Here is a 26,092-nt window from a genome sequence, read left to right on the forward strand (position 1 = left end):
ATGGCTAGTAGGGTTTTGGGATGTGCAGGTACCCCTTTGAATGGGGTTGGGGGGGGGGGGGGGGGGGGGGGTAAACTCCCCTAATCAGCTTTTAGCAGTGATATCATCTTCGTGATCTAAGCAACTAAGGGATTTGTGTGTTGGACTAGAATTGGTGGACGTCTGGAGGTATCTTCACCCTACAGGCAGGGATTTCACGTTTTTTTCCAATCTGCACAAATGTCATACCAGGATTGATCTCTTTTTGACACCCACAGTGCATTTGGGCTCAGTGATGTCACGTACAATTGGCAACATCACTATCTCTGATCACACCCCAGTGTACCTAATAGTCAATAGTATATAGTAGATCCGGGGCACTGGCGATTGAATCCGTTCATCCTTAAAGATAGCAAGTTTATTGAATACTTTTCCAATGAATTCAGGGCTTTCTCTAAACATTAATTCAAGCTCAGCCAGTAATCCATCTATTCTCTGGGAAATTGCTAAAGTCTATGCCGGAGGTTAGTTATTCCCTACTCTGCCAGTACGGAATGGCAGAAGGGTGCTCAAAACCTGACCGAAAGCAGCCAAGAAGGAATACTTTGATAGTCCCTCACTGGCTAAATTAGAGACGATCACAGCGCTTCGGATCACACTGAACTCCATGCTCACATAGATAGCTAAGACGGAGAGCATGGAGACAAACCGGGCAAGTACTTCACATATCTTGCCAGGAAAAAGAATGCTCCTCAAGCCATCACCTCGATCAGGGAAGACACTAGAAACCTAATCCGTGATTCTAAAAGGATTAAAAAGTGGCATTTTGGAAATTTTATTCCAAACTATACCAGTCTGAAAGTTGAGAGGATGGACAGGCTAGGATGGAGTCTTTTATCAGGAATTTGGATCTCCCGGGTGTGACCCCCAAACAAGGGTTTCTCCTTAATGCCTCATTGTCAGTGCAAGACATGCAGGAGGCTATGAGGCAGCTCCAGGACAGAAAAGTGCCTGGTCCTGACAGATTTCCCAGTGAATTTTGTGAAGAACTTATAAACATACTGTCAGGACCGACAGTAGGTTCGATGATTCTCACAGTCGTGTCCTCCTCCCTCCATCTTTGAGAGAAGCGAACATCTCTCTTAACCTTAAAAAAAAAGGAAGGCCCCAGAGGATTGTGCTTCCTTTTGGCCCGTCTCACTTCTAAATATTGAATCCAAAATCCTATCTAAAACTCTTGCACTAAGACTAGAAACTGTGCTGCCGTCCATTACTAAGGAGTATCAGACTGATTTTATAAGGGTCGCAGATAGTCTAATAATGTCAAGAGGTTACTTAATGTGATCCAAGTACGTCAACAACAATCAGTACAGGGATTAGGGATCTCTGTAGATGCAGAGAAGGCATTTGAACTGTTCGAGTGGCCATACTTTTTTTTATACTTTAAAGCAGTTTGGCTTGGGTTAGGTCTTTATCAGATGGGTAAAGGTTCTTTTTAGTGACCTTCTGTTCTCACCAATGGTATGCGGTCAAGAAATTTAATATCCTTAGGGGCAGTCGATAGGGCTGTCCCCTATCGTCATTACTTTTCACATTAGTGATTGAGCCACTGGAGAAGGCCATACATAGAGATCCCAATATATCTGCTCCAGAATTGGGGACAAAGTGACATAAGATTGCATTGTACACAGATGATGTTCTTGTCTTTTTGTCAAACCCAACAGTTTCAGTACCTCATCTGATATAAGACATTAACTCATTTGGTGGTTTTCGGGTTACAAAATCAATGTTATGAAATTGGAGGTCATGCCCGTGGGTGGTCTCCCGAAAATGCCCGGTCTCGAGAACAAATCTCGATTTTCCCTTTAAATGGTCACAGAAGGGCTTTCTTCACGAAGGTATATTTCATTACTCCAGTCTTTGATTGGCTATTTAAAACCAACTTAGCCTATTTATTCAATAGAATCAAACAAGACCTTCAAAGATGGGAAACCCTCCCGATCTCTTGGTCAGCTCAGATAGCCCTCATTAAAATGAACATTCTCCCCCACCTACTGTACCCGATGTGAATGCTCCCTTTAATCTTTACTAAGCAAGCATCCAGGAGACTGAATGGCTGGTTCAGCTCTTCCATCTGGTGAAGCAAACGACATCTTGCTAAACTAACTAAATTACAATTACCCTACAGACTGGGTGGAGTGGACCTCCCGGATATTAAAAACTATCAATTAAGCTCATTGTTATCTTTCGTGAGTGAGGGCCCATGGGGACCCTCTCTCACTACGGTTAGACAATGAAATTTCTCAGGTAAGGTGTTCCCTTGCTAGCTTACTGTTCTTGGACAAAATGATGACAGTCAAGGAATATTACCATAGCCCAATAGTTATCAATACTGTTACAAGTATGAAGGGCAATGCGGCAGATAGAGGGCAATATTGCCAAAACATCATTTTTTAGACCCATAGTTGGTATGCCGGGTTTTATTTTAGATTACTTACAGTGTGGAAACAGGTCCTTCAGCCCAACAAGCCTACACCAACCCGCCGAAACGCAACCCACCCAGACCCATTCCCCTACATTTACACCTTCACCTAATATGCACATTTTTGGATTGTGGGAGGAAACCAGAGTTCAAGCAGGGATGATGGACTCAGGGTTTAAACTATGGACAGCTAGGGGTGTGTTTTGCCTGGAGGACTTATTCGAGGGGACATGCTGATGTCTTTCGATCAGCTGGCTTGGAAATACGAGTTGCCGAGTAGGGACCTCTTCTGTTTTTTTTTCAAATTAGAGATTTCATTCAAAAATAAACTACACTTCTAACTGATTCCTATCGATCCAACACAGAGGACAGGGTGCTTAGCACTGAGAACACGTTTCCTGTTAGCGCTCTTTATTACCTTGTGGGAGAAGGCCCTCAGACAAGACCAAGTTGCTTTGTTAGGTATGGGAGATGCAGCTAGATTTTGAGATCTCCTTTGAAACATTAGAGGATATCTGGGAAAACACAAGAAGCATATCAATTTGCAAGTGGACCCATGCCTCACAACTGTAGATTCTCCACAGGGTCCACTTGGTTCCAGATCGTCTCTCAAAATTTAAAGTGTGAGTGTCACTAACATGTCCCAAATGTAAAATGAGTATGGGTACTCTCATTCATAGTCTTTGGTCCTGCCACAGGCTCCGGACAAATGGAGTGCTGTGGTAGGCGAAAGAGAGAGGGTCTTGGGGACAGAGGTAGAGATGGACCCAGTATCTCTTCTTCTTGGCCTAGTTAATGTACCTCCTTTAGATGCGTACAAAAAAGCAGCTTTTCAGTATCCTCAATTTTTGTGCAAGAAAGAACATTCTGTTCGGCTGCATCCCTGAAAATCTTTCGGGCTGTCAGACTGGCGTAAGCTAAGTCATGGAACATATTCCTTTGTATTTTCTCGTAAGTATGACGCACAACAAAACTAAGACATGGTAGCCCTTTTTGGACTACCTGGGACAAATTTGTCTGCCAAACTAATAAGGGCCTTTATACAGCCATGACAATTCTGTTTAATGAATCTGGTATCCAGAGAGGAAGAGTTACAAACACATGAACATGTATAAAATTATGCACTTGATGGTCAAGGGTTATTACTCTGTTTCATTGAGCTATATTATCATTATTATTATTGTTGTCATGATTTGTTGTTTTATTTATTTATGTAATTAATGGATTATTTGTACTGTTTGGAACTGTTTTGTGTTTGTTGTAATATCCAAAAAAAATCTCTTTTTTAAAAAATATATTTTAAAAAAAAAGAGATGTCCTTAGCAGAAGTACTGTCAATGGTTTTCTCTAAACCAGTCAAGGACTAGGTGAGACAGGTGTCCTGAGATACTTAAAATAAAATTCAAGAAGCAGAAAGCTGTGAAAGACAGGAGTTTAAGAAACTTATGTTAAATAAGAAGTGACCCAAGTTAGCAGTTTGTTTAAAAGTCACAGGAAGTGACATTAACTACAAATAATAGCATTTAGTAAATGCAAAAAGCTGTCAAATCCAATCACGGCCATACTGACTGAACAAGGAACTTGACAGTTGAGACAGAATAACTCTTTATTGAGTTTTAAGTGTCTACGGGCTGTTCCAACGAGTGAAAAGGTTGAACTATTCAAACAGTTTTTTAAAAAATAGATATTTTTATTGAAAATTTAACATATTTTTACAAGTTTACAAATTTAAAAAACCCAAGTATAAACATTGATATACGATTAAATCTTAAATAAATAATAGCCAAAATTTATCAAACAGAAAAAAAAGATACCGAGACAAAAAATACAAAACTCAACTAACTACTAATCTACCCTACAACTAACCAGAGTATATAATTAAGTCTCTTACATTATTCAGGGAAGGAAAAAAAACCGATGGATAACAGAAATTGAGTAGTGAGATGCATGCTCGGAATGTGTTAACATCAGATCGTAACAAAACCTGTATTTGTGCAGGATTCCTCTCCCAAGGGGCCCTGGACCAGCCAGGTTCGCCATCTCAATTAAATAAAAGCCATTGTGAGGATGGCCTAAATACCTGTATTTGTGTAATTCAAGAAGGGCTGCCATATTTTACAGAATAATTCGGTCTTTCGGTGCACCATATTTGTAAGGAAGTCAAGGGGAATACATTCCATAATTATCCTGTGCCAATTCGAAAGTCCAGGGGGGCCCTCAGCCACCCAGTTTACCAAAATATTTTTCCTTGCACAGAAAGAGAGAATAGAAAATAATCTCTTCCGTGCATATCCAGGGTGGGTAAGTTCGAAAAGCCCAAAAGGAGGTACAGGATCCACTCTAATTTCCGTTCCTAAGATTTCTGTCAGAGCACTTGCTACTTTAGTTTAATATCTACGGATCTTATGACAGATCCATAAACCCACCTCTATTTTACATTTGGGACACATTGGAGATGCTCCTGCCTTAGATTTTGCCAATCGGTCCTGCGCTATATGGGCCCTATGAAGTATCTTCAACTGAATGGCCTGAGTTCTGTTGCAGATGGAGATTTTTCTGGCATTTTCCCAAATGTCATTCCACATTTCTATAGAGATTTCCAGTCCCAACTCTTGATCCCATGTTTTAAGCAGATTGTCCATATCTCCAGATACTTCATCATGTAATAAATGATAAATAGTGGTGACTGAAGATACCCCAATTGGCCATAACACTCTATCTGATATATAAAGACTATCTAATAGATTAGTCTTCTTCTGTACGTAATCTCGAATTTGGAAGTATCAAAAGAGATCACCATTAGGTCATCCAAATTTCTGTTGCAGCTGTTCAAAAGACAGCAGGACCCCTTCTTTAAACAGATCCCCTAAACAGGAGATACCTCTGGATCTCCAGAGTTTGAAAGTGGCATCTGTAAGCCCCGGGTGAAATCCTCATGCTCCTGCTATGTGTTATGTGAGTTGCCCTCATTTTGCCGCATTATATTCCAAGCTTTAATTGTATTTAGTATTAAAGGGTTTTTACATTGATCCGCGATGACTTTCCTCTTGTCTGAAAACAAGAGGTTAATAAGTAAGAAGCCTCGATGTCCAGCCAGATTGATTGCGGGTCAGACAAGACCCAATCGGCTATGTAACTTAATAGGGAACTTAACTGATATTTCCTAAAATCTGGGAAATCCAGTCCTCCCCTTGCCTGTGGAAGCTGTAGCTTCTTCAGCTTAATGAGGGGCCATCTATGATTCCAGATAAAAGGAACCCAGCCAGCCATACAATTTACGTAGTGCCAGCCTCAGCAACATCACCGGAAGCATTCTCATAGGGTATAGGAGATAGGGCAAGACATTCATTTTAATTAGTGCTATTCTGCCGAACCAGGAAATTGGAAGGTCTCCCCATCGCTGGAGGTCTTGCCTTATCCTTTCCAGTAAATGCACAAAGTGAGCCTTGTATAACTGACCAAATCCTGGGGTGATAAAAATGCCTAAATATAAGAAACCCTCCAGGGACCACCAAAAGGGAAAGTGGGATCCGTCCAATAAGTGGGATATACTAGCAAGGCCACCCATTGGCATAGCCTCCGAATTTGAAAAATTAATTTTACAGCCTGAAAATTCACTAAATATAATAATAACTTAGATTAAGCGAGGCACAGACATCAGAGGATGACTGAGAAATAGAAGAACATCATCTGCATAAAGGGTAATTTTATGTTTACCTGTACCAATCCTCGGGGTCATTATATTTGGGTCAGCCATATAGCTTCTGCTAGTGGCTCAATTCTTAGCGTAAATAGCAATGGCGAAAGAGGACATCCCTAGCAGCAGCCCCTATCCACACTGAAGCTATCTGAGCATAATCCATTGGTAATCACAACTGCTTCAGAATAATTATACAGTGTTGAGACCCATTTGGTAAACACCTTTCCAATGCCAAACCTTTCCAATGTGTAAAACAAATATGACCATTCAACCCTGTCGAATGCCTTTTCCGCGTCTAATGACACTACTACTCCTGGTATCTTTCCCTGATGGCAGGCTTGAATCACATTCAAAACCCTTCTAACATTATTGGATGATCTACAGCCCTTAATAAACCCCGTCTGATCCTCCTTTATGATGTGTGGCGATACCCTTTCTAGCCTCAATGCTAACGTATTAGAAAGGATTTAAAAATCTACATTTAGCAAGGATATTGGTCTGTATGATACGCAATCTTCTGGATCCTTTCCTTTTTTGAGAATAAGAGAGATATTTGCCTCTTTCAGTGAAGGCGGGAGACAGCCCTGACTGTATGCGTAGTTATACATGTCCATAAGGGGACCAGCCAATATTCCTGTAAATTCTTTATAGAATTCAGCCTGAAAGCCATCTGGGCCAGGTACCTTGCCGCTCTGAAGTTGCCGGATTGCGTCAAGTATTTCTTGGCTTGTGAAGAGAACATTCAGGACCGATACCTGTTCCGGAGTTAGGTCCGGAAAGGTCAGGTTTTAAAAAAATTACTGCATCCTCCTAGTTCTGTCTTCGTAATCCTGCGATTTATATAAATCAGAATAAAATTTTCTAAAGATTGCGTTAATCCTTTTATGATCATGAGTTAGAATACCCGTACTTTCCTTGATAGATGTGATAGTTCGAGGGGCCTTTTTTTTCTTTGCGAGAAATGCTAAGTATCTACCAGGTTTATCACCAAATTCATATAACCCTTGTTTTGCAAATAATATTTCCCTCTTAGCCGTTTAGGTAAGCATGGTGGTTAGAGCTGTCCTAAGGGCCGTAATCCTTTGTAATTTGATAATAGTAGGTCTGTCAGCGCATGCTGTTTCAGCTGCTTTTAAGCGAGCTTCGAGCAGACGCTGTTGTTCTCCCTTTAATTTTTTCTGGGTCGCTGAGTATGAAATGATCAAACCTCATGCGTAAGCTTTGATAGTCTCCCACATCATTGATGGGTTGCTAGCCACACCTGAATTAATTTCTAAAAAAGTTTTAAATTCTTGAGAGAAGTACTTTATAAATTTACTATCAGGAAGGGGTCCATACGCCAATGCTGGGGGGGGGGGGGGATGTCTCATTGTTCTTCACCTTGATTTCCATATATACATATATACAGCAGCTTGATCAGAAATTGCTATACTGCCTATTTTACAGGATAATATGGAATTTTAAAAAAAAATCGAGAGGGCAAAAAACATAACAATTCTGGTATGACATTTATGTGATTGGAGTAAAAAGGAAAATCTCTGCCCTGTGGGTGAAGGCATCTCCATACATCTACTATTCTTTGTTCAAATCCACCAATTGTCTAGATCTGGGAGATACTCCTGCAGTACTCTTGGGAATCCTATCTATTTCTGGATCCATAATACAATTATAGGGGGAGATTTTAATTGTATGATGAGCACAGAGAGCCATCAATTTTGAGAAGGCTTCTGTTATAAATTTAAAAGGATGTGCCGGGGACAATACAGATTTAAGATCCCATATTCCTCTCCATTTATAAGGGCTTTAATCAGAATATATCATCCAGATTCGTCTTTTATCTGATTTAGGATTTTGAAAGGGAAATTCTTCCGAATAAGAATAACAACTCCCCTGCTTTTTGAGCTGAAGGAAGAAAAGAAGGCCTGATCAAATCCACCCTGACATAATTTCAAGTGTTCTTTATCCAATAAGTGTGTCTCCTGGAGGAGAGCTAGATCAACCCTTTCTTTCTTGAGGTTTGATAATATTTTCTTCCTTTTGACTGGTGAATTACTCCCCTTGACATTCCAGGTGCACCATTTAACCAACTGATTAACCATAATCGTCCAAGCAAGTCCGAGACCCCTCGGGAGGGGAAACCCTATCCAGAACATCCCGAGCATACAGCATATAAAATTCACAAAAATAAAGGCTCTTTAATACACTCATCAATATAATAAAGAATTATTTCTAAATTTAAAAAATATAAAACGTATTTCAATGGAGATTTGCCCCCTTGTTCCCAGGGGGCATCACTTCCTTTCCAAAAGTCCATCATATCCTCTCCCAACCAGTGCCCCACCCTTGACCCAGGCACCCCACGATAGGATGAAGAAAATTCAAATATACTACAGAGCTAGAGTTAACAGAGAGCACCTGATCATTTGCCCCACCCACCCACCCACACCAACACCTGGTATTAATATTACCAAATATATCCATGTATAAACATATATAACTATAAAATTACAGTCTCAACAAGTAATAATTAAATATAGTAATACAAAATAACAGGGGAAAACAACTCTGCTCCTAAAGACAGAAATAAAATAGGATAAGGTAACCACCTCCCCTCACCTACATTAACTAGACCCCCCCCCACCAGCCTTTTATATATATATATATATATATATATATTAAAGAGAACAACTAAATAAACCCCTCTCCCCACCCCCACCCCCGAAGATAATATTAAATAGTAAGGTAAAGGAAGGGATTAATATAAAAAAGGGGGGGGCGGGGGGGGGGTGTAAACCGGAGTGGGGGGAGAGCAAAACAACATCAATTAACTCTTACAATTTATCTAAGAGTCCAAACATTCCTTGGCCTTTTCTAGTGATCCGAAGTTATACATGGACCCTTCATGGTTAAAGCATAGCGTTGCTGGGTAGCCCAAGGAGTACTGAATATCTAAGCCCCTTAAACACTTCTTCGCTTCGTCAAACGCCTTCCTCTTTTGGACCAGAGCTGGGGAAAAGTCCTGGAATAACAATCTTGGATCCTTTATAAATCATGGCCTGGGGATCTTTCCCAAGATTTCTGGAAGCTTCTAAGAGTATCTGCCTCTCCTTGTAGCTCTGCAGCTGGAACAGGACCGGGCGGGAGCACTGGTTCGAGTCAGGCCCACGTACTGCAACGCGGTAGGCCCATTCCACCCTTACCTGGCCTGATCCAACCTCCAGATTTAAAAGCTGTGGAAGCCACTGCTCGAGAAACTCTGAAAGCTGATCTTCCTCTTCCCGTTCGGGAAGGCCCAGCAAACAAATATTTTTTCGACTACCTCGATTCCCGTGGTCATCAGTGATTCTCTAAGGTCCAGACTCCTGTTCAAGAGTCCGGACCCGATCCACAGCTGATTCTGCTATAGTCTCGGAGGTCGCGGCCTTTAGCTCCGCCCCTCTGACTTGGCGCTCGATTTCCTTGATGTCTCGGTCGTGCTTTTGTAGCGCAGCCGAGAGAGAGTGAATCCCATCGACTCCAGGACTCTTCGATGAAGAGTCGACCTTCGCGTCAAGTTTGGAGATTATTTCCACGAGGCTCGCCACCGTAGCTAAGTCCCACGGGGCTGCTGCGGACGGTGGGGGAAGGGTTCCTGCCTGCTGAGAACTGCGGACTCCCTTCCCTTAGTCATTTTTACAGGAGATTAGATTGTTTAAATGCAGTACTGAGCAACTAATTACATTAAGTAAAAACTATTTTAAATGATTTGGTGAGTGTGGTGGAGGCAGGTGGCCCACTTTGCCCAAGACTTAGGAGGAGCACTATAGACTCAGACTTGCTGGGTTGCCGCCATCTTGGATCCCCCGAATAGTTTTTAAATAGTGTCACACTTTTTATGTTTTTTAAGGGTGTAGGTTTGCTCGCTGAGCTGTAGGTTTGATATCCAGACGTTTCATTACCTGGCTAGGTAACATCATCAGTGGTGACCTCCAAGTAAAGTGAAGCTATTGTCTCCTGCTTTCTATTTATATCTTTCTCCTGGATGGGGTTCCTGGGGTCTGTGGTGATGCCATTTCCTGTTAGTTTTCTGAGGGGTTGATAGGTGACATCTAGATGTGTGTTTGTTTATGGCGTTGTGGTTGGAGTGCCAGGCCTCTACGAATTCTCTGGCATGTCTTTGCTTAGCCTGTCCCAGAATAGATGTGTTGTCCCAGTCAAAAAGGTGATTTTTTTTCATCAGTGTGTAGGGCTACGAGGGAGAGAGGGTCGTGCCTTTTTGTGGCTAGCTGGTGTTCATGTATCCTGGTGGTTAACTTTCTTCCTGTTTGTCCTGCGTAGCGTTTTTCGCAGTCCTTGCATGGAATCTTGTAGATGATGTTGGTTTGTCCATGGGTTGTACTGGGTTTTTTAAGTTTGTTAGTTTTTGTTTGAGAGAGTGTTGGTGGGTTTGTGTGCTACTCGGATTCCGAGGGGTCTTAGTAGTCTGGCTGTCATTTCTGAAACCTCTTTGATGTATGGTAAGGTGGTTAGGGTTTCTGGTTGTGTTTGGTCTGCTTGTCGTGGTTTGTTCTTGAAGAATCTGCGCACTGTATTTTTTGAGTATCCGTTCTTCTTGAATACGTTGTATAGGTGGTTTATAGATCTAGATGCCATCTATCAACCCCTCAGAAAACTAACAGGAAATGGCATCACCACAAACCCCAGGAACCCCATCCAGGAGAAAAAGATATAAATAGAAAGCAGGAGACAACAGCTTCGCTTCACTTGGAGGTCACCACTGATGATGTTACCTAGCCAGGTAATGAAACGTCTGGATATCAAACCTACAGCTCAGCAAGCAAACCTACACCCTAAACCTCAACCTGAGCTACAAACCTTCACAAACCTTTCATGTTTTTCTTTCGTGCAATAAAATGTTACTTCATATTCAGTGACTGATCACCATGGTAAACAAATTTCAAAAATAAAACTTATGATCTATCAAGCCACTCTTGGATCTGACTTCCCCAGTAGTACCATGAGCTGAGATGCATATAGAACAATGGACCAAAGCAGATTTTTTACAGGAGGATACATGATAATAAGGAAAATGTCATGTATCCAGCTAATCAGACTAATAACATTGCAGGAAAGCTGATGAAGTGACATAATGGAACTTGACACCAGGGAAATAATACAGGCAAACAATGATGAAGAACAACAATGGGAAATATTTAAAACAGTTTTCAGAGCACAGAAATATGCAGGCGGCACAGTGGCACAGCAGTTAGCACTGCTGCCTCACAGTGCTAGAGACCCGGGTTCAATTCCCGCCTCAGGCGACTGACTGTGTGGAGTTTGCACGTTCTCCCCATGTCTGCGTGGGATTCCTCCGGGTGCTCCGGTTTCCTCCCACAATCCAAAGACGTGCTGGTAAGGTGAATTGGCAATGCTAAATTACCTGTAGTGTTAGGTAAGGGGTAAATGTAGGGGTATGGGTGGGTTGCGCTTCGGCGGGTTGGTGTGGACTTGTTGGGCCGAAGGGCCTGTTTCCACACTGTAATGTGATCTAATCTAAAATATATTCTACTAAAAAGGACAAACTAAACATCAATGACAATTCATGGATGATAAATGTCACAAGGAAACAACTGAGGGTTAGAGAAGAAGCACACATTAACAATAATATAAACAGGATAGGAGTGCACGATAAGAGGGAATTCAAAAAAAATTAGGAGGCATTAAAAACATACAATTACAAAGGCAAAGAGGAACTATAAAATGCAATTATCAAGAAAGATAAAAAGAACTGTAGTAGTTTTGTGTGCAGGCTCGTCAAAAAAAGGAAGGCTCTGCAAAAATAGTAACATGACAAAATAGAAAGAAATAAAAATACCAGACAGGAGAAATACTAATTCGGTATATATACTCAGGATATATAACAGGTAGATAGGGCATTCAATTACTACAATTTTAATCAGGGTTAATGCTTGATTACCCTATTGAATTTTTTGAAGAGTTGAGTAAGGGAGTGGACTGGAATATCTATGGATGCTGTTTATACGTGAACTAAGCTAGATGCCCATGAAATAGAGGGCAAAGTACGGACATGGTTGGTAAACTGGTTCAGTAACAGAGGGATAATGGGTAGGTACTCAAATTGGCAGGATGTGACCAGTAGGGACCCACAAGGACTTATGCTAAGGCCTCAATTATTCACATTACTTAAGACTTGGATAATGCTATAATAAGTCATAAATTCAAATTTGCTGACAACAAAATTAGGCAGCGCTGTAGGCAGTGTACATGATAGCATAAAATTATAAAGAGATATTGAAAGATTAGATGAATGAGCAAAGCTGGGCAGATGGATTTTAATATAAGCAAGTGCAAAGTTGTCCGTTTCAAACCAAAAAAAGGGACAGATCAGCACTTTTTAAGAAGGCACAAAGTTAAATATACTCAATGTCCAATGAAATCTGGGGGCTCAGGAGCATAGCTCTTTAAACTGCCATCAACAATAGTCAAGGTGGCTACTGGAATGCTAATCTTCCTATCTAAAGGGCTAGAGTATAGAAATGCACATGTTATGCTGCAGTTATACAAGACCCTAGTTTGAGCCACCTAGAGCACTGAGAGCAAATCTGGGCTCCACAGCTTAGGCTCCGTTTTGACCCTGGAGGGAGTTCAACGCATGTTTACAAATATAGTACCTGGTCTTCAGGGCCCATTTACCAGCAGTTTGACTCTCAACAAATTTTCTGGAGGTCAAATGAGATCCTTATGCCGCAAACAAGTCTAAGTAGCCCCTGTCCCCTTAATATAGTTATGGGTTTAGCTGCATCATTGGAAGAAATAGGGGTTATTTTCCCTTGACAAAAAAGTGTTTATCCTTCATTTGCCCCATTCACCTCATTTGCATTCACAGCAGTTTTCACCTGCAGTTTTCTGACTGCAATCAAAGCTATGATTTGACCCATGCTATTTTCCTTTTGAGTTCCTTTTCAGACTCCTCTTACAAATCCCATCGGTTTCCCTCGCAACTCACAGCAGTGAAAAACAGTGTCCCAGTTTATTACAATAGTAGCACTCTGGTCTTCGATTTTCATCCCACCCTCAACACTTTCCTCCCTGATCTGCAAAGAGGATCTTGGGGAATTCCCAGCTGTCCTTTCTTTACCCTATTTGCCTACATTTCAATCTCCCATCTTCTAACTGTTGGGTTTATAAGGTTGATGGACTAAAGGTTTAGTTTTATGGATCAGCTCTTAAATCATAAGCTATTACAACTGTCTATCTTGTGGCTGCAACACTTTGGTCTTCAACATGGGTCCTTCTTTAAAAAGGTAATGACTTTTAAAATTCTCAGGGAATGATCTCGGACGATTTCATGTGGTTTCAACATCTAAACCATGTAAATACCTGTCAAAATTGCTTTTCTTAATCCATTCAAACAGAATGTGGGTTTGTCCAGGCTGTTGCCTTAAATTTCAAAACTTTTGTCTATATACTTCCAAAGCTAACTCATATGTTCACATTAGATCTGTTTCTTAAAAAAAAAATGCCATAATCCCTAGAAAATTTCCTGTGCTTTATCCATCAACTTGTTCTGCATGGGTAATGCCTAGTTTTCCTTTAACTGATTCATTTGCCTTCCTATTTTCTGAAATGACAAATAACACTTCCACATCCTTTTCCTTAAGCTTTGATGAGGCTGTTACAAATAAAAAAATTAAACTAAAGCAAAGGATTCTTGAATCTGAAACTGAAACAGAAATTGCTGCGGAAACTCAGCAGGTCTGGCAACATCTAACGAAGGATCACTGGACATGAAACGTTGACTCTGCTTTCTGCTGCCAGACCTGCTGAGTTTCTCCAGCAATATTTCCTGGGTTTCAAAGCTAAACATTTTCTTATTAGTCTTTAGATTATGACAAGGATTCTCCCCATCGAAGTCTGCATCAGCATCTGAATATTTTTTAAACAACACATTTTCAGCTCCCATTCATGTACTCTCCCTCAGTACTTCTAATTCTAGTATTCTCATTTCCATTCTCATCAATTCCATCTACCTTTTCTGTTTCTTAACTCTTGTTCCTTTTTCTAAATCTCAAGCTCCTTGTCCGAGATCATTCCCTGAGAATTTTAAAAGTCATTACCTTTTTAAAGCTCCTTTAATCATAACTCTATATGAACAGATTTCATTCGCTACTTAGATTACCAGGTCTCTCCTGGATCTCTATTAAGCCCAAAGGTTGTGCAAGTCTTTTAGGTCTATAGTCCTGGCCCTGCTAGACAATTTCACTTCTAGTTCACTTGCCAATTCAATCAACCTGGCCTTTGTGATCATTTGTAGGTTCATCAGGCATGAATCCTCCACTTGCAGAAAGGCTTCAGCAGTTTCTAGTGCCATCTTATTTCTGTAATACTGGACCTGATATTTATTGCTTCAATCTTTATCATTTATTTTAACTCCACACTCAATCATATGGTGTCTTTATTCCAAAATTCCAATCTTTGTCATGAGTTACTGGGGTTGCACAGTGGAAACCAAGCCCCACTATTCTGCGAGTTGTTAGAAATGTGAAAAAATTTAATCAAACTATCAAAATTCCCAATTTACCTGAATGACTAATACAATTAAAAGAAAACTCATCAGATTTCATACCTAAAAAGAATGTAGTCAATTATTGCAAGCAAATTGGTTTTCACCAATGGTAGAAAAGAAACACAAATTACAAACTCATTTCTCTCTTTAACAAAGTCTACCCCTATAAAACAAGCTCTTACACTAACAAAGACAAAGACATAAACAAAAAAAAAAATCACAAGTGGGTAAGAAACAAAGCCTATGCAGCACACTTTTGGCACCAGTCTGGATGATAAGTAATGAGCTCTTTTCTTCAGGTCTCTTCCTGTTCCTTTTACCCTTTTGAGATGGACAAAAGCTTGTGGACATACCAATTCTCCATCTTTCATTCAACAGTTGAGGATTCACCCTTTCAGTGTCTCTGAAGGTGGTATTTTCCTTTTTCTTTTCAAGAAGGGAATTTTCAAAGAGTAGTAGCTGCTTGCAATGTTATTTTACATTTCTACTGTCATAAGGGAGAGAGAAAAAGAGAGGACCAAGAAAAACAATGACCAAGAGAAAAGAGGAAAGAAAAGGGAAAGAAAAAAGGTAAAAGAGAAAAAGGAACAGGAAAAAGGAAAAGAAAAATGGAAAAATGAGAAGAAGGGAATAAAGGAAAAAGAAGGGAATACGGAAAAAGAAAAAAAGAGAGAGACAGAGGTTTTTTTCTTTACAAGTTGGAGGTTTCTGTTTTATTGTCCAAACTCAAAGCTATAGCCACTTACACTGGAACCAACCAAGAAGTTGTTACTGCACTGAGTATTCCAGAACACAAACAACTGAACTATCCTGAAAAGCCAAATAAAAGTTTGACACTAGGAAAACTGGCAATTAAAACACACATGGATTGAAGGTGTCTAACATACTCCCTCAATGTTCAAATAAAGCCACTGCTAGATTTCCTTCTTGCTAAAGAAGGAGGCGCTTGATCAGTCATTGGCTTGCAATGTTGCACCTACATTGATGATTTCTCAAAAGACATTTCAGATAACACAGATGTTATCAACAAAACGGGTCAAGATGCAGGGAAGATACCTGCCCCACCATCATCCAATTCATGTGGATGGAGTATTACTTTGTAGCTATGGTCATTGTGCAGATGGATCATGTGGGACGTACTGATAGTTCTTGGCCTCATCCTAGGAATATACATTGTCATTCACTTATGCGTGAAATGGACCATACATTGCTTTTCACCTAATCCAAACAGGAAGCTGATTAATCAACCCTTGTCTACCCCTGTACCTACATGTCTGAACTTCCATGCTGAAATCCAGTATCTTTCAGACTCTGCTCCTCCAGACAATAACTCACCAGAGGAGGCACTTGACTTATTGAGAATACAAATCAACTGAATGGACTAATTATACTTGTATAAGCTATGTAGTTGTCATGAAATGACAAAAGGAGGGAATGAGAAAGTTTATAGCCTTAAAACTTGTCCTTAAACATTTAGACTAAAACTTACTTTAGAATTATAGAACACACTTGCTGCACACTAGAAAATAGACAGGCAGGGAGGGTAAGACAATTAAGAACATTTGCCTTAACATCAGTGAATCTATATAAACAGGACACAGTGATAATGTTCATGGCTGTTCCTTTGTGAAATTAATAACAACATTTGTTTCTGATCTCGAAACAAAAAACTCTGTACCAATTAACCTCTCTCCTGAATTATTGTCCTTCACTATTATCTGTCTAGTTCAGAACATGCTTTTGTTAACTTTTTGTGTTTGTGACAGTACAGCCTTTGTGAACTAGTGTGTAAAAGTAGTCTGTTTTTGATAGAACAACAGAGTAGCCTGCCAGTGCTATTGAACAGCTGATGTTCTACTCTCTTGGGTTAGTAGAACGCAATTAGTTTAGCTAATAGATATCGGTGTTATGTTGTAACAGTGATGCTATTAGTAAATGAAGGGGATGATTAAAATTAAACTAAACTGTCTAAGTTTTTTTTGTTCCAGACTACCAAAGGTATGATCTCCGGGACAAACCAAGAGTGGCTTACAAGTTGAGTTCATAAGGAATTCCCTGGACCGTCGCAAATCTGTACTTTATCAACACCTTACCTTTTGAAGAGGTGACAAGAATTATTGATGAGGGAAGGGCAATGGATGATGTCTACATGGTCTTTAGTAAGGAAACTTGATAAGGTACCTCATGGCAGACTGGTACAGAAGGTAGAGTCTCATGGGATACAGGGTGAGCTGTCTAGGTGAATACAAAACTGGTTTGGTGATAGAAAACAGAGCAATAGTGGAAGGGTGCTTTTCAGAATAGAGATCAGTAACTACTGGTATTCTACAGGGATCACTGCTGGGACTTTTTTGTTTATATATAGCACAGCGCAGCACAAAGACCAGCGCTGACATCACGTATGCGCAGGACAGCACAGAGACTTCAGTGCGGACATCAGCACATATGCAGAACTGCACGAAGACCGGTACTGATGTCATGCATGCGTAGAACGGTGGGGATTTTGACATGCGAAGAATAGCAAAGAAATTGGCACATGCACAGAACAGCGTGGAGATTTTGGTGAAGAAATCGGCGCACATGCAGAATGAAACACGCGAACTGCTCCTGGCAGAAATCATGCCATTGCCATAGATGAGCATTCTCAAAAATACCATTCCCTAATTCACATTGCCAAAACACAGGTTATCCCAGAACTACCTGTAGTGTACTGGCAAGGATAAAGAATTGATTAACAAAAGATTGACTAACTATTATAAGACAGTAAATTTGGATAAAGATGGCATCTTCCGGATGACAATCTGTAAGGGCCACAATTATTTCTAAAATATTAATGATTTGGATGAGGAAAGTGAATGTACCATCACCAGGTTTGCGATGACAAAAATAGATTAAAAGGCAAGTCAAACTGACATTTAAAAAAATCTAAAGAATGAATGGGTAAAAACCTGGCAGATAGAAGACAATATGGGAAAATGTGAGGTTATGTAGTTTAGCAGGAAAAGTCAAGGAGCTGAATTTTATTAAAATCTAGAAAGACTGTAGAAAGATGTAGCAAAGAGGGATTTGGAGGTACTCATGCATAAATCATCCAGCTTCAGCAGGTAATAAGGATGTTGGCCTATATTTCAAAGGGAACAGAATATGAAACTAGGAGGACTTACTAAAACTATACAAGGCACTAGTCAAATCACATCTAGATTACCATGAATAGATGTAGTCCCTTTATCTCAGGAAAGATATACTGGCAATGGAGATAATCCATAGTAGGTTCACTAGGTCAATTCCACGGAATGATTTTATGAGAAGCGGTTGAGTTAGGCATATCCTCATTGATCTTTAGAAGAATGAGAGGTGACCCTACAAAATCTTTAGAGAGTGAGAGGTACTTTTCTGTCTTCTGAGAGTGTCAAGGACGAGATGTCATAATCTCAGAGTAAGGGGTCTCCTATTTAAAACAGAGATGAGAGGGATTTCTTCTCTCAGATTATAGTAAATCTGTGGAATCCTTTACCGATGTGGGCTGCCAAGGCTGAGTTTGATGGAGTTTTAGTCAGTAATGAAATCAAAGGCTACCTATCACCACAATGTTCACTGACTTACATTGGCACCCATTCAGCAATATCTTAATTTTAAAATTTTAGCCTTTGTTTACAGATCACTTGATGGCCTTAAGCTTTCCAACCTTCTCCAGTCCCACAACCCACAAAGTGTAATGCTTAAATTACTTCACCATTACTAACTGCATCTTCTTTTGTCAAGACTCTGGGGTTCTTTTCTCAAACCTGTCTGTCTCTCTATTTTTAAAATCTACAACTTTGATCTAATATCTCTTTACACAGCTCAGGGTCAAATCTGATTTTATAATGCTCCCATGAGATGCTCTGGGACAATTAATCATACTAAAGGCAAAACATATATGAGGGCTGATGTAAGATATTGTTCAATAAACTTCTCTCCATCATTATGTCAGAAATTTAAATGTATCCAATTCCACCTGCAACTGCACAAATAACAAAAGTCCATGCTTAGACATGAACAATATACAGACTTGGATGAGTCATTCACTGCAGAATACCCCATCACTAACCTGCATGTATAGTCTTTTTGCTTTGAATTGATTTTCTGGTGAAAGGTGATGTCAGGATGTTCATGGTGGAATATCAAAATGTCATGGCAATGCCAGTGATAGTCATGGAAAAGTGGTTAGACTCCACCTTGGATATTATAGCCACAGAAATACTCTGAGGAATATAGTCAGAGGATATGAATCCTTCAGCAAGTAATTCACCTCCTAACTCCCCAGAGACTATACATTAAAAACAAGACACAAGTCATTAGTATAACGGGAAGTATCCCATTACACTTTCCTGGATGAGTGCAGATCCACCAACACTCAATAAGCTTGAAACTATCGAGGACAAAGCAACCCATTTGATTGTTTGTGGACGTGGTGCCATTCAATCTTTCCACTACCAATGTTCAGTAAGAGCAGTGTGTGCCATCTACAAGATACATGCAGAAATTCATCAAGGCAGCAGCATACTCTCATCTTCTCAAGGGCAACTACAAATGGGCAACAAATACTGGCCCAGCTGGCAATGCCCTTACCCCATGAATGAATAAAATAAAATAAAATAAAATTAGGTCTGGCATTTGTGTATCATGAATGTCGCTTGCCACTTATAACTGTCAGTCATCGCAAATGTTGCCCAGGCTTGCTACGCAAAAGTACAGACAGTTTCACTAACCAGACCCGAATATTGTGCTATCAAAAGCAGACTTCCTCAATTCTAAACTTAACAATGGAATGGGTGGAGAAGATTGTTAATGGAAAAGCTGGCGATATCTAGACAGAATACTGTCTTAACAAATATTTAAACTAAATGTGCTAGGGCTGAAATCATTGCTCTTAACTACAATTATCTGTCTTTGCTTCAAATTCTGGAAGGTTTCTTCATAAATCCTGTGAATTCAGGTTTGCTCAGATTCCTTGCAGCCAAACTCAGTTAATGGTGTGATGTATCAATGTGCATATATTGTTGCTAAGGGTGACATCCCTTGCAAATGAAGAGAAAACTATACAAACTTATCTCATACAGGAGCTTTACAACAAGGAGCAATAGACAAACTCTTATTCCTAATACTCATTCTATTTAACATTCGTAAGTACTACCTTGCACATCATAGCAATTCATCCATTTGAAAAATCAAGCTCATGTAGGCACTTAATAAATGAAAAAAATCAGCTTCATTGGGTTATAACTGCCTCCAGTATCTGTTTTGCTGGCACTTTTTGATCAAGTAAAAATCAATTGATTTGCTAATGTTAATTCAATTTTCAAATAGTCATTCAATACAGATATAATCAGAGTCTTCCTTAATAAAGGGGAAATATATTCAACTTAATTTTCATTAACAATCTTAATTCTCATCCTAATTTATTAAACAGCAGCATGAAAAAAGTAATTTCCCATAAACTAAAACAGGTTCTACTCATATTTTCAGTGAAGTATTACTTATCGGAGCTTTTACTTGGATATACCTAGGAAAAGAGTATATAACAGTTTGAATATTCAAACAGTTTTAATTTAAATTCAACGTGTACTAAAATCAAGAAAGTTGTCTTCATATAAAGTGCAACCAATAGAAAGCATGAATATCAGGGTTGTATGATAAATGTTTCTAGGAATTTTATATCTAAGAAACAGTTGGATTCTGTGGTGGATTATTTATAGGTTCCTGCTGAATAGATGTGATTAGATGAGCTGGATTATGTTCTGTATCCGTTTTCCTAACTTTCTGAATAACTATGGGTAGCCCACAGCAGAAATGTCCAAACATTTTGTATTTAGAGTTTAGTTAGACTTTACATGAGTGGAATATATTAGCATCATGTTAACCTATTATTAATGTACTATTCCCACAATCCTTAAAAAAAAACCCAGATAAATCTCCAGTATTCTGGTTTAGGTTTTATTCAGCAAAAAAAAAAGGCAACAGTGCAAAGAGCAGCCATTTCTTAATTTCTAAAGCTATTATATTCAAACAGGACAAACAAATGTTATATGCTAAGTACAAGTCGAAAGGAATTACACGTGCTTTGTCAGCACTAGACTAAACAAATTTAGACATCTTGCTCAATGTACTAGTTTGTGTGAGATGACATTATTCCATCTATTTGCCTTCTTTGCAAAGAACCACTCAAAACTAAAAGGTTAAGTGCTCCTAGGTGACATCTTGATGTTCTCAAATGGCTTTGGTACATGCTCAATATTGTTCTGGCATAATTCGGTTTCTTGTATCCGTCCTTTGGGACCATTTGGCCATAAATTGCAAGATTGGACCCAGTAATTGTGAGCTTTGAAAATCAAGGCTCTGGATGTTAAACTAAGATCCCAACATCTCCAGAGCAGTTTTGAAATTCAAAGGCATAATACAGCAGAGGAATGGAAAACACAAATAAAACCACTTAAGTGCACCTTTATCTCATTAAGGGACACTTTAGGAACCATTAATGTTTTGAATTCCTTTTCCCAGCAAGCCCAAACTGTGTTTGTAACCTGTTAGTGCACAATCATCACATTTGCAGGAAGACCCTGATAATTTATTCTGCAGTATTTTGAATTGAATTCTGAGGGACCAAATAATGCCAGCAAGAGCACTGCACCAAACCTCGTTAACAGTAGCTGCTTCTGAAATTGTGTCCTTCCAAGGTACTATTTGCTGAAACAAACAAGTCCTTAGATACGAAAGCAGTTCTTGTCCTAATGCAGCAAAATTTGGACATATCCATGCTTGGAATGAAAATTGATAATATTCACACCATAGCAGGCAATGACTATCTGCAATAAAAGACAAGCTAATCATCACCCCTTGGCATTCAATGGTGTTACTATCACCGAACACATCACAATTAATAGCCCAGGAGTTACCATACACCAGAAGATAAACTAGACTAGGCATATAAACACAGGGCTTTTGCCCGAAACGTCGATTTCGCTGCTCGTTGGATGCTGCCTGAACTGCTGTGCTCTTCCAGCACCACTAATCCAGTATTTGGTTTTCAGCATCTGCAGTCCTTGTTTTTACCTTGTTGATTTTAACCCTACTGCGAATCCTCTTGCAAGGATGCCTGCCTTGAAGAAGTTTTACTCCTCTCTCTACAAGAATCTCAGGGAGTCCCTCTCCCACTGCAACTCCCAGGTCATTTCCTCACCCATTGTACTCTATGCTACTCTCTCCCCACCCCCATCCTCCTCTAGCTTATCTCTCCATGCTTCAGGCTCATTGCCTTTATTCCTGATGAAGGGCTTTTGCCCGAAACATCGATTTCGCTGCTCGTTGGATGCTGCCTGAACTGCTGTGCTCTTCCAGCACCACTAATCCAATATAAACACAGTGGCTACAGGAGCAGGTCAGAGGGTAGGAATGCTGCGAGTAACTCACCTCCTGACTTCCCAAAGGCTGTACACTATCTGCAAAGCACCTCAGGAGGTAATGGAATATTCCCCTCTTGCCTAGATGACTGCAGCTCCAACAGTACTCAGCAAAGTTGACACCATCTGAGACAAAACAGCACTACATCCACAAGCAACCACTCCCCCTAAAGACACTCAGTAGCAACAGTGTGTACTACCGATAAGATAGGCTGCAGAAAATCACCAAGGTTCCTTAAACAGTACCATTCAAACCCACGACTACTTCCATCTAGAAGGACAATTGCAGCAAATACATGGGGACACCATCATCTTCAAGTTGCCCTCCAAGCCACTCACCATCCAGTCTTAGAAATATACCACCATTCCTTCAGTGCCACTGGGTCAAATTTCTCAGATTTGCTTTCTAACAGTCCTGTGGATCCCATTTCCTGCACCAGATAGCAATCATTCAAGAAGGCAGATCACTATCACCTCAACTAGGAGCAGACAACAAATGCTGACTGAGCCAGTAGTGCCCATATCCCATGAGTGAACCAAAGAAAGTGAGGCAGTGACAGCCCCCAAAACACTGATGCCAGGCAGGCAGCTCTTGCCCCCAGAGATACTTGACATCTTTAACTGGGTGTCGGGCTTGCCTCATGGCCAACTGAACAATCAAATACATTACTTTGAGATGCTGTTTATAAACAAGTACTTATCATTCCTACATAAAACTTTAGGATTTAATTGCCCCAATTATACAAAATGTCAGTTCTTTCTTCAGAGCTGCCAGTCAACTGAGCAGTATTACTAAAATTTTTTTGTATTAGTCATTTCTACATGATAACTGGTAGCTCTGAAGTACAGATTCAACAATGGTACGATGAAGTAAATAGAATCAGAAGTTTAGCATTAAAAATGGTCACTCCACAGCTTCCATTAGATGCCATGCTAACATTTTAATGCAGTTTAGGATAGAATGCAAACTTTTACATTAAAAACATATTAATCATAGACCAAGTATTATAGTGTCATAAAACTTGTTTTGAACAATTTCCCAAGATTCATCCTTCACGTAAATATGATATTATGGAATTCCTAAACATTTCAATGTCTTAACAAATCAGAGCACACTGTACATTGCCACTGTGCCCAAAATGACTAAACAGATACGTAACAGATGACATTTGGGTTATAAGATCTATTCATAGTTTCTGTTGACTTATGCTGTGCTGCTTACTTCATGGCCTCTATTGGCATTTTAACCTCCTAACAAGATCCACATATATAGTGCAACATGACTGTAATGCCGCCTGGCATTTGTGGAATTTGAAGCCAGCAGAGGTAAAGATCTTCCAAAATTGAAAGGAATGGCAAAATTGAAGATATAAAATGCATCATAAACTATTTTCCAAAAGTAATGTATGATCAATTGTACACAACTATTTGTACCTCAACATGTCAAACACAAAATGTTGAGAAAAGCTGGCTGGCCTTAAAGTAAATTTAAACTGAAAGAAATTCAAAAGTTATGATTAGAAGTTAAGAGCCAGACAAGGGTTTGAGGGAATGATTTGTAAAATCATTGGTAATGAAACAGGATAAACTTTGCCTTTGAAGAACTTCCATATCTTTTCAAAGCAAGTTATAAGATCCTTTCCACATAACACCAGTGAAGTGTTCATGTCAATGAAGTGTAAGGAGCAGACTAACAAATCACATGAATAAAACACAACATACTGTCTATATATTTTAATCATATGCACTCAAAAAGGAGACCAGTAAACAGGACAGCTCTACTAAAATCAATGCCAATAGGGATATTTCAACTAAATATTCTGCAATGGACGGTAGGAAATACATTACTTCTGAGATGCTGTTGTAAACAAATATATGTCGTTCCACACACACATTAGGATTTGATTGTCCAATCATGCAGAACTTCAGTACATCCTTCAGAGCTTCCCGACAACTAAACAGTATTACTAAAATCTTTTAGTACCAGTAATTTCTCTATGATAACTGGCAGGTTCTAAAGTATAAATTTAACAATGCTTTGAAGCAAATAGAACCAGAAGGTTATTAAAAATGGTCATTCCACAACTCTAATATTTTAATGCAGTTTATAACATATTTAATCAGACGAAGAATTAGAATATAAACTTTTCTCTGAACTGCATAACGTACATCCTTCACATAAAAGGTGATGTTATGAAATTCCTACACATTTCAACATCTTAACAAATCAGAGTACATTGTCACTGTGCCTAAAATGGCTGAACTGATGTACAGCATTTAGGCTGTAAGGTTTGTTCTATAGTTTCTGTTGGCCGTGTTTTGTTCGCTGCGCTGTTTACTTCATGGCCTCATTGCCATTTTAAACACCAACGAAGTGTGTGCTCCAAGGTGCATTTTCTTAGGACGTAATGACAGCGCCCTCTATTTAAATATGATACTTTTGACTAGCCGGGAATATCATCCATAACCGATTCACAACAGGGAGGGGGCAAGGGATAGTGTTCAAAACACAATCTCCATCAGGAGACGGAATTTGTATTTGCAATTGGTGCTGCATAAAATTGATACCCCTCGCATGCAGCAATGCATGCAGGAGCAACGCTAACGAATACACTCATTGCACGCAACAGTTTATGTAACAGATTTATGATACACTTCGCATGGAGGCTCATCCCATATCAATTCTGCAATATTTGGACTCAGCTGTCATCGACTTCGAACACTTGCAACCAACTGTCTGACAAGCCGAGTCCCAACGCAGACCATTTAAAAACCCATCATCGTGGAGAAAACTGCACCGTCAAAACCCACTGTCTTTTTCAATGAAGTTGCATTTCATTTAAATGCTCCTTCAAAACTGCCGAGCCCGCGAGTAAAACCAACACTGTTATTCACTGCGTCCTGCAAGCCCCCGCACTCCACCGCTGTTTTTTTTTGTTGGGTTTTGTCAGGGTGAGAAGACATTTAAAAAAATGTATATTTTGCTTGACCACTTGATTTTTTTATATATATACAAAAGGGGAATAATATCCACTTACCGACGCCAAATTTCTCCTCCTCCGTCGGTGTCCACATCTCGCCCGGCACTGGACAAGCCCGAGCGTCGGCCGCTTCGCATGGAATTCTCCCACGGTGCGCGCGCGTCGGAGAGGCGATGTGATCGCCCACTGACCCGGCACCGAAGTGACTGTCCTCCTCTCCCTGGGTCGGTGGCGGAGCAGCACCTCGATGACTGCCTCTCCCGACCCGAACCCGGCTCCGACTCCGGCTTCGGTTTCGGCTCCGGCTCTCACTCATTGTGCCGCAGAATCTCCCACAAACGCCATCCAGAGTCACGCTACAGCTCTAGCTACCGTCCCTCCTCGTCGTCCGTTACAGCGGCCGCGCGCCTGTAGGCATGCGCTGCCTAACGGAAAGCGTTCACGCGGCCATAGGTGCAGGACGCGCGAGGCCGCCCGGCGGCAGCCGATAGGATGGGGAGCGTTGTTACCATGACGACCGAGCAGACGCTCGCGCGAGCGAAAACGATGGCCCTTCCCTGCGCACGAGAATCGTCCAGAGGTTTTGTTTGTGGCGGGTTGCGGTAAATAAACCACAACAACCAAGCGAATACCTACTGTACAGCCACCAATTTCAAAGATCAGTGACCAAAATAGTCGCCCCGTCACCCAGTCAAGCGCTAGTCTGCTTCCAATATTATGCGTATATGTCCAGACTAAATCGTACAGCGCATTTAAAAGCTTGTGAAATGACAAACCGAGAAATAGTTTGCCTGTACGTCAGTCTGGAGAAGATGATCCTGCAGAGAATGATTACTTCTGTCATGTAGATCGGTGTAATTTTGTTCGCCATGGAAATCCTGACAATCTGAGGTGCTTATGGAGGTGATTATTCGTGCCCACCGCACCGAATAATTTACTGGTTAA

At 40.2% G+C, this 26,092-nt stretch overlaps 1 protein-coding gene across 4 annotated transcripts in view; it reads right to left on the reverse strand.

The window, feature by feature from the left end:
• The window catches only part of dock3 (dedicator of cytokinesis 3), an 889,649-nt gene extending 864,064 nt beyond the window's left edge, over window positions 1-25,585 (reverse strand). For all 4 annotated transcript variants that reach the window (XM_072582733.1, XM_072582732.1, XM_072582735.1 and 1 more), the window contains exon 1: window positions 25,205-25,585. In XM_072582733.1, the coding sequence (XP_072438834.1) occupies window positions 25,205-25,463 (259 nt within the window). In that variant the 5' untranslated portion in view covers window positions 25,464-25,585. The remainder of the gene's footprint in view (window positions 1-25,204) is intronic.
• Between the last annotated feature and the right edge of the window lie 507 nt (window positions 25,586-26,092).

The sequence above is a fragment of the Chiloscyllium punctatum genome, chromosome 12 (genome assembly GCF_047496795.1).
Source record: "Chiloscyllium punctatum isolate Juve2018m chromosome 12, sChiPun1.3, whole genome shotgun sequence".
NCBI lineage: Eukaryota > Metazoa > Chordata > Chondrichthyes > Orectolobiformes > Hemiscylliidae > Chiloscyllium > Chiloscyllium punctatum.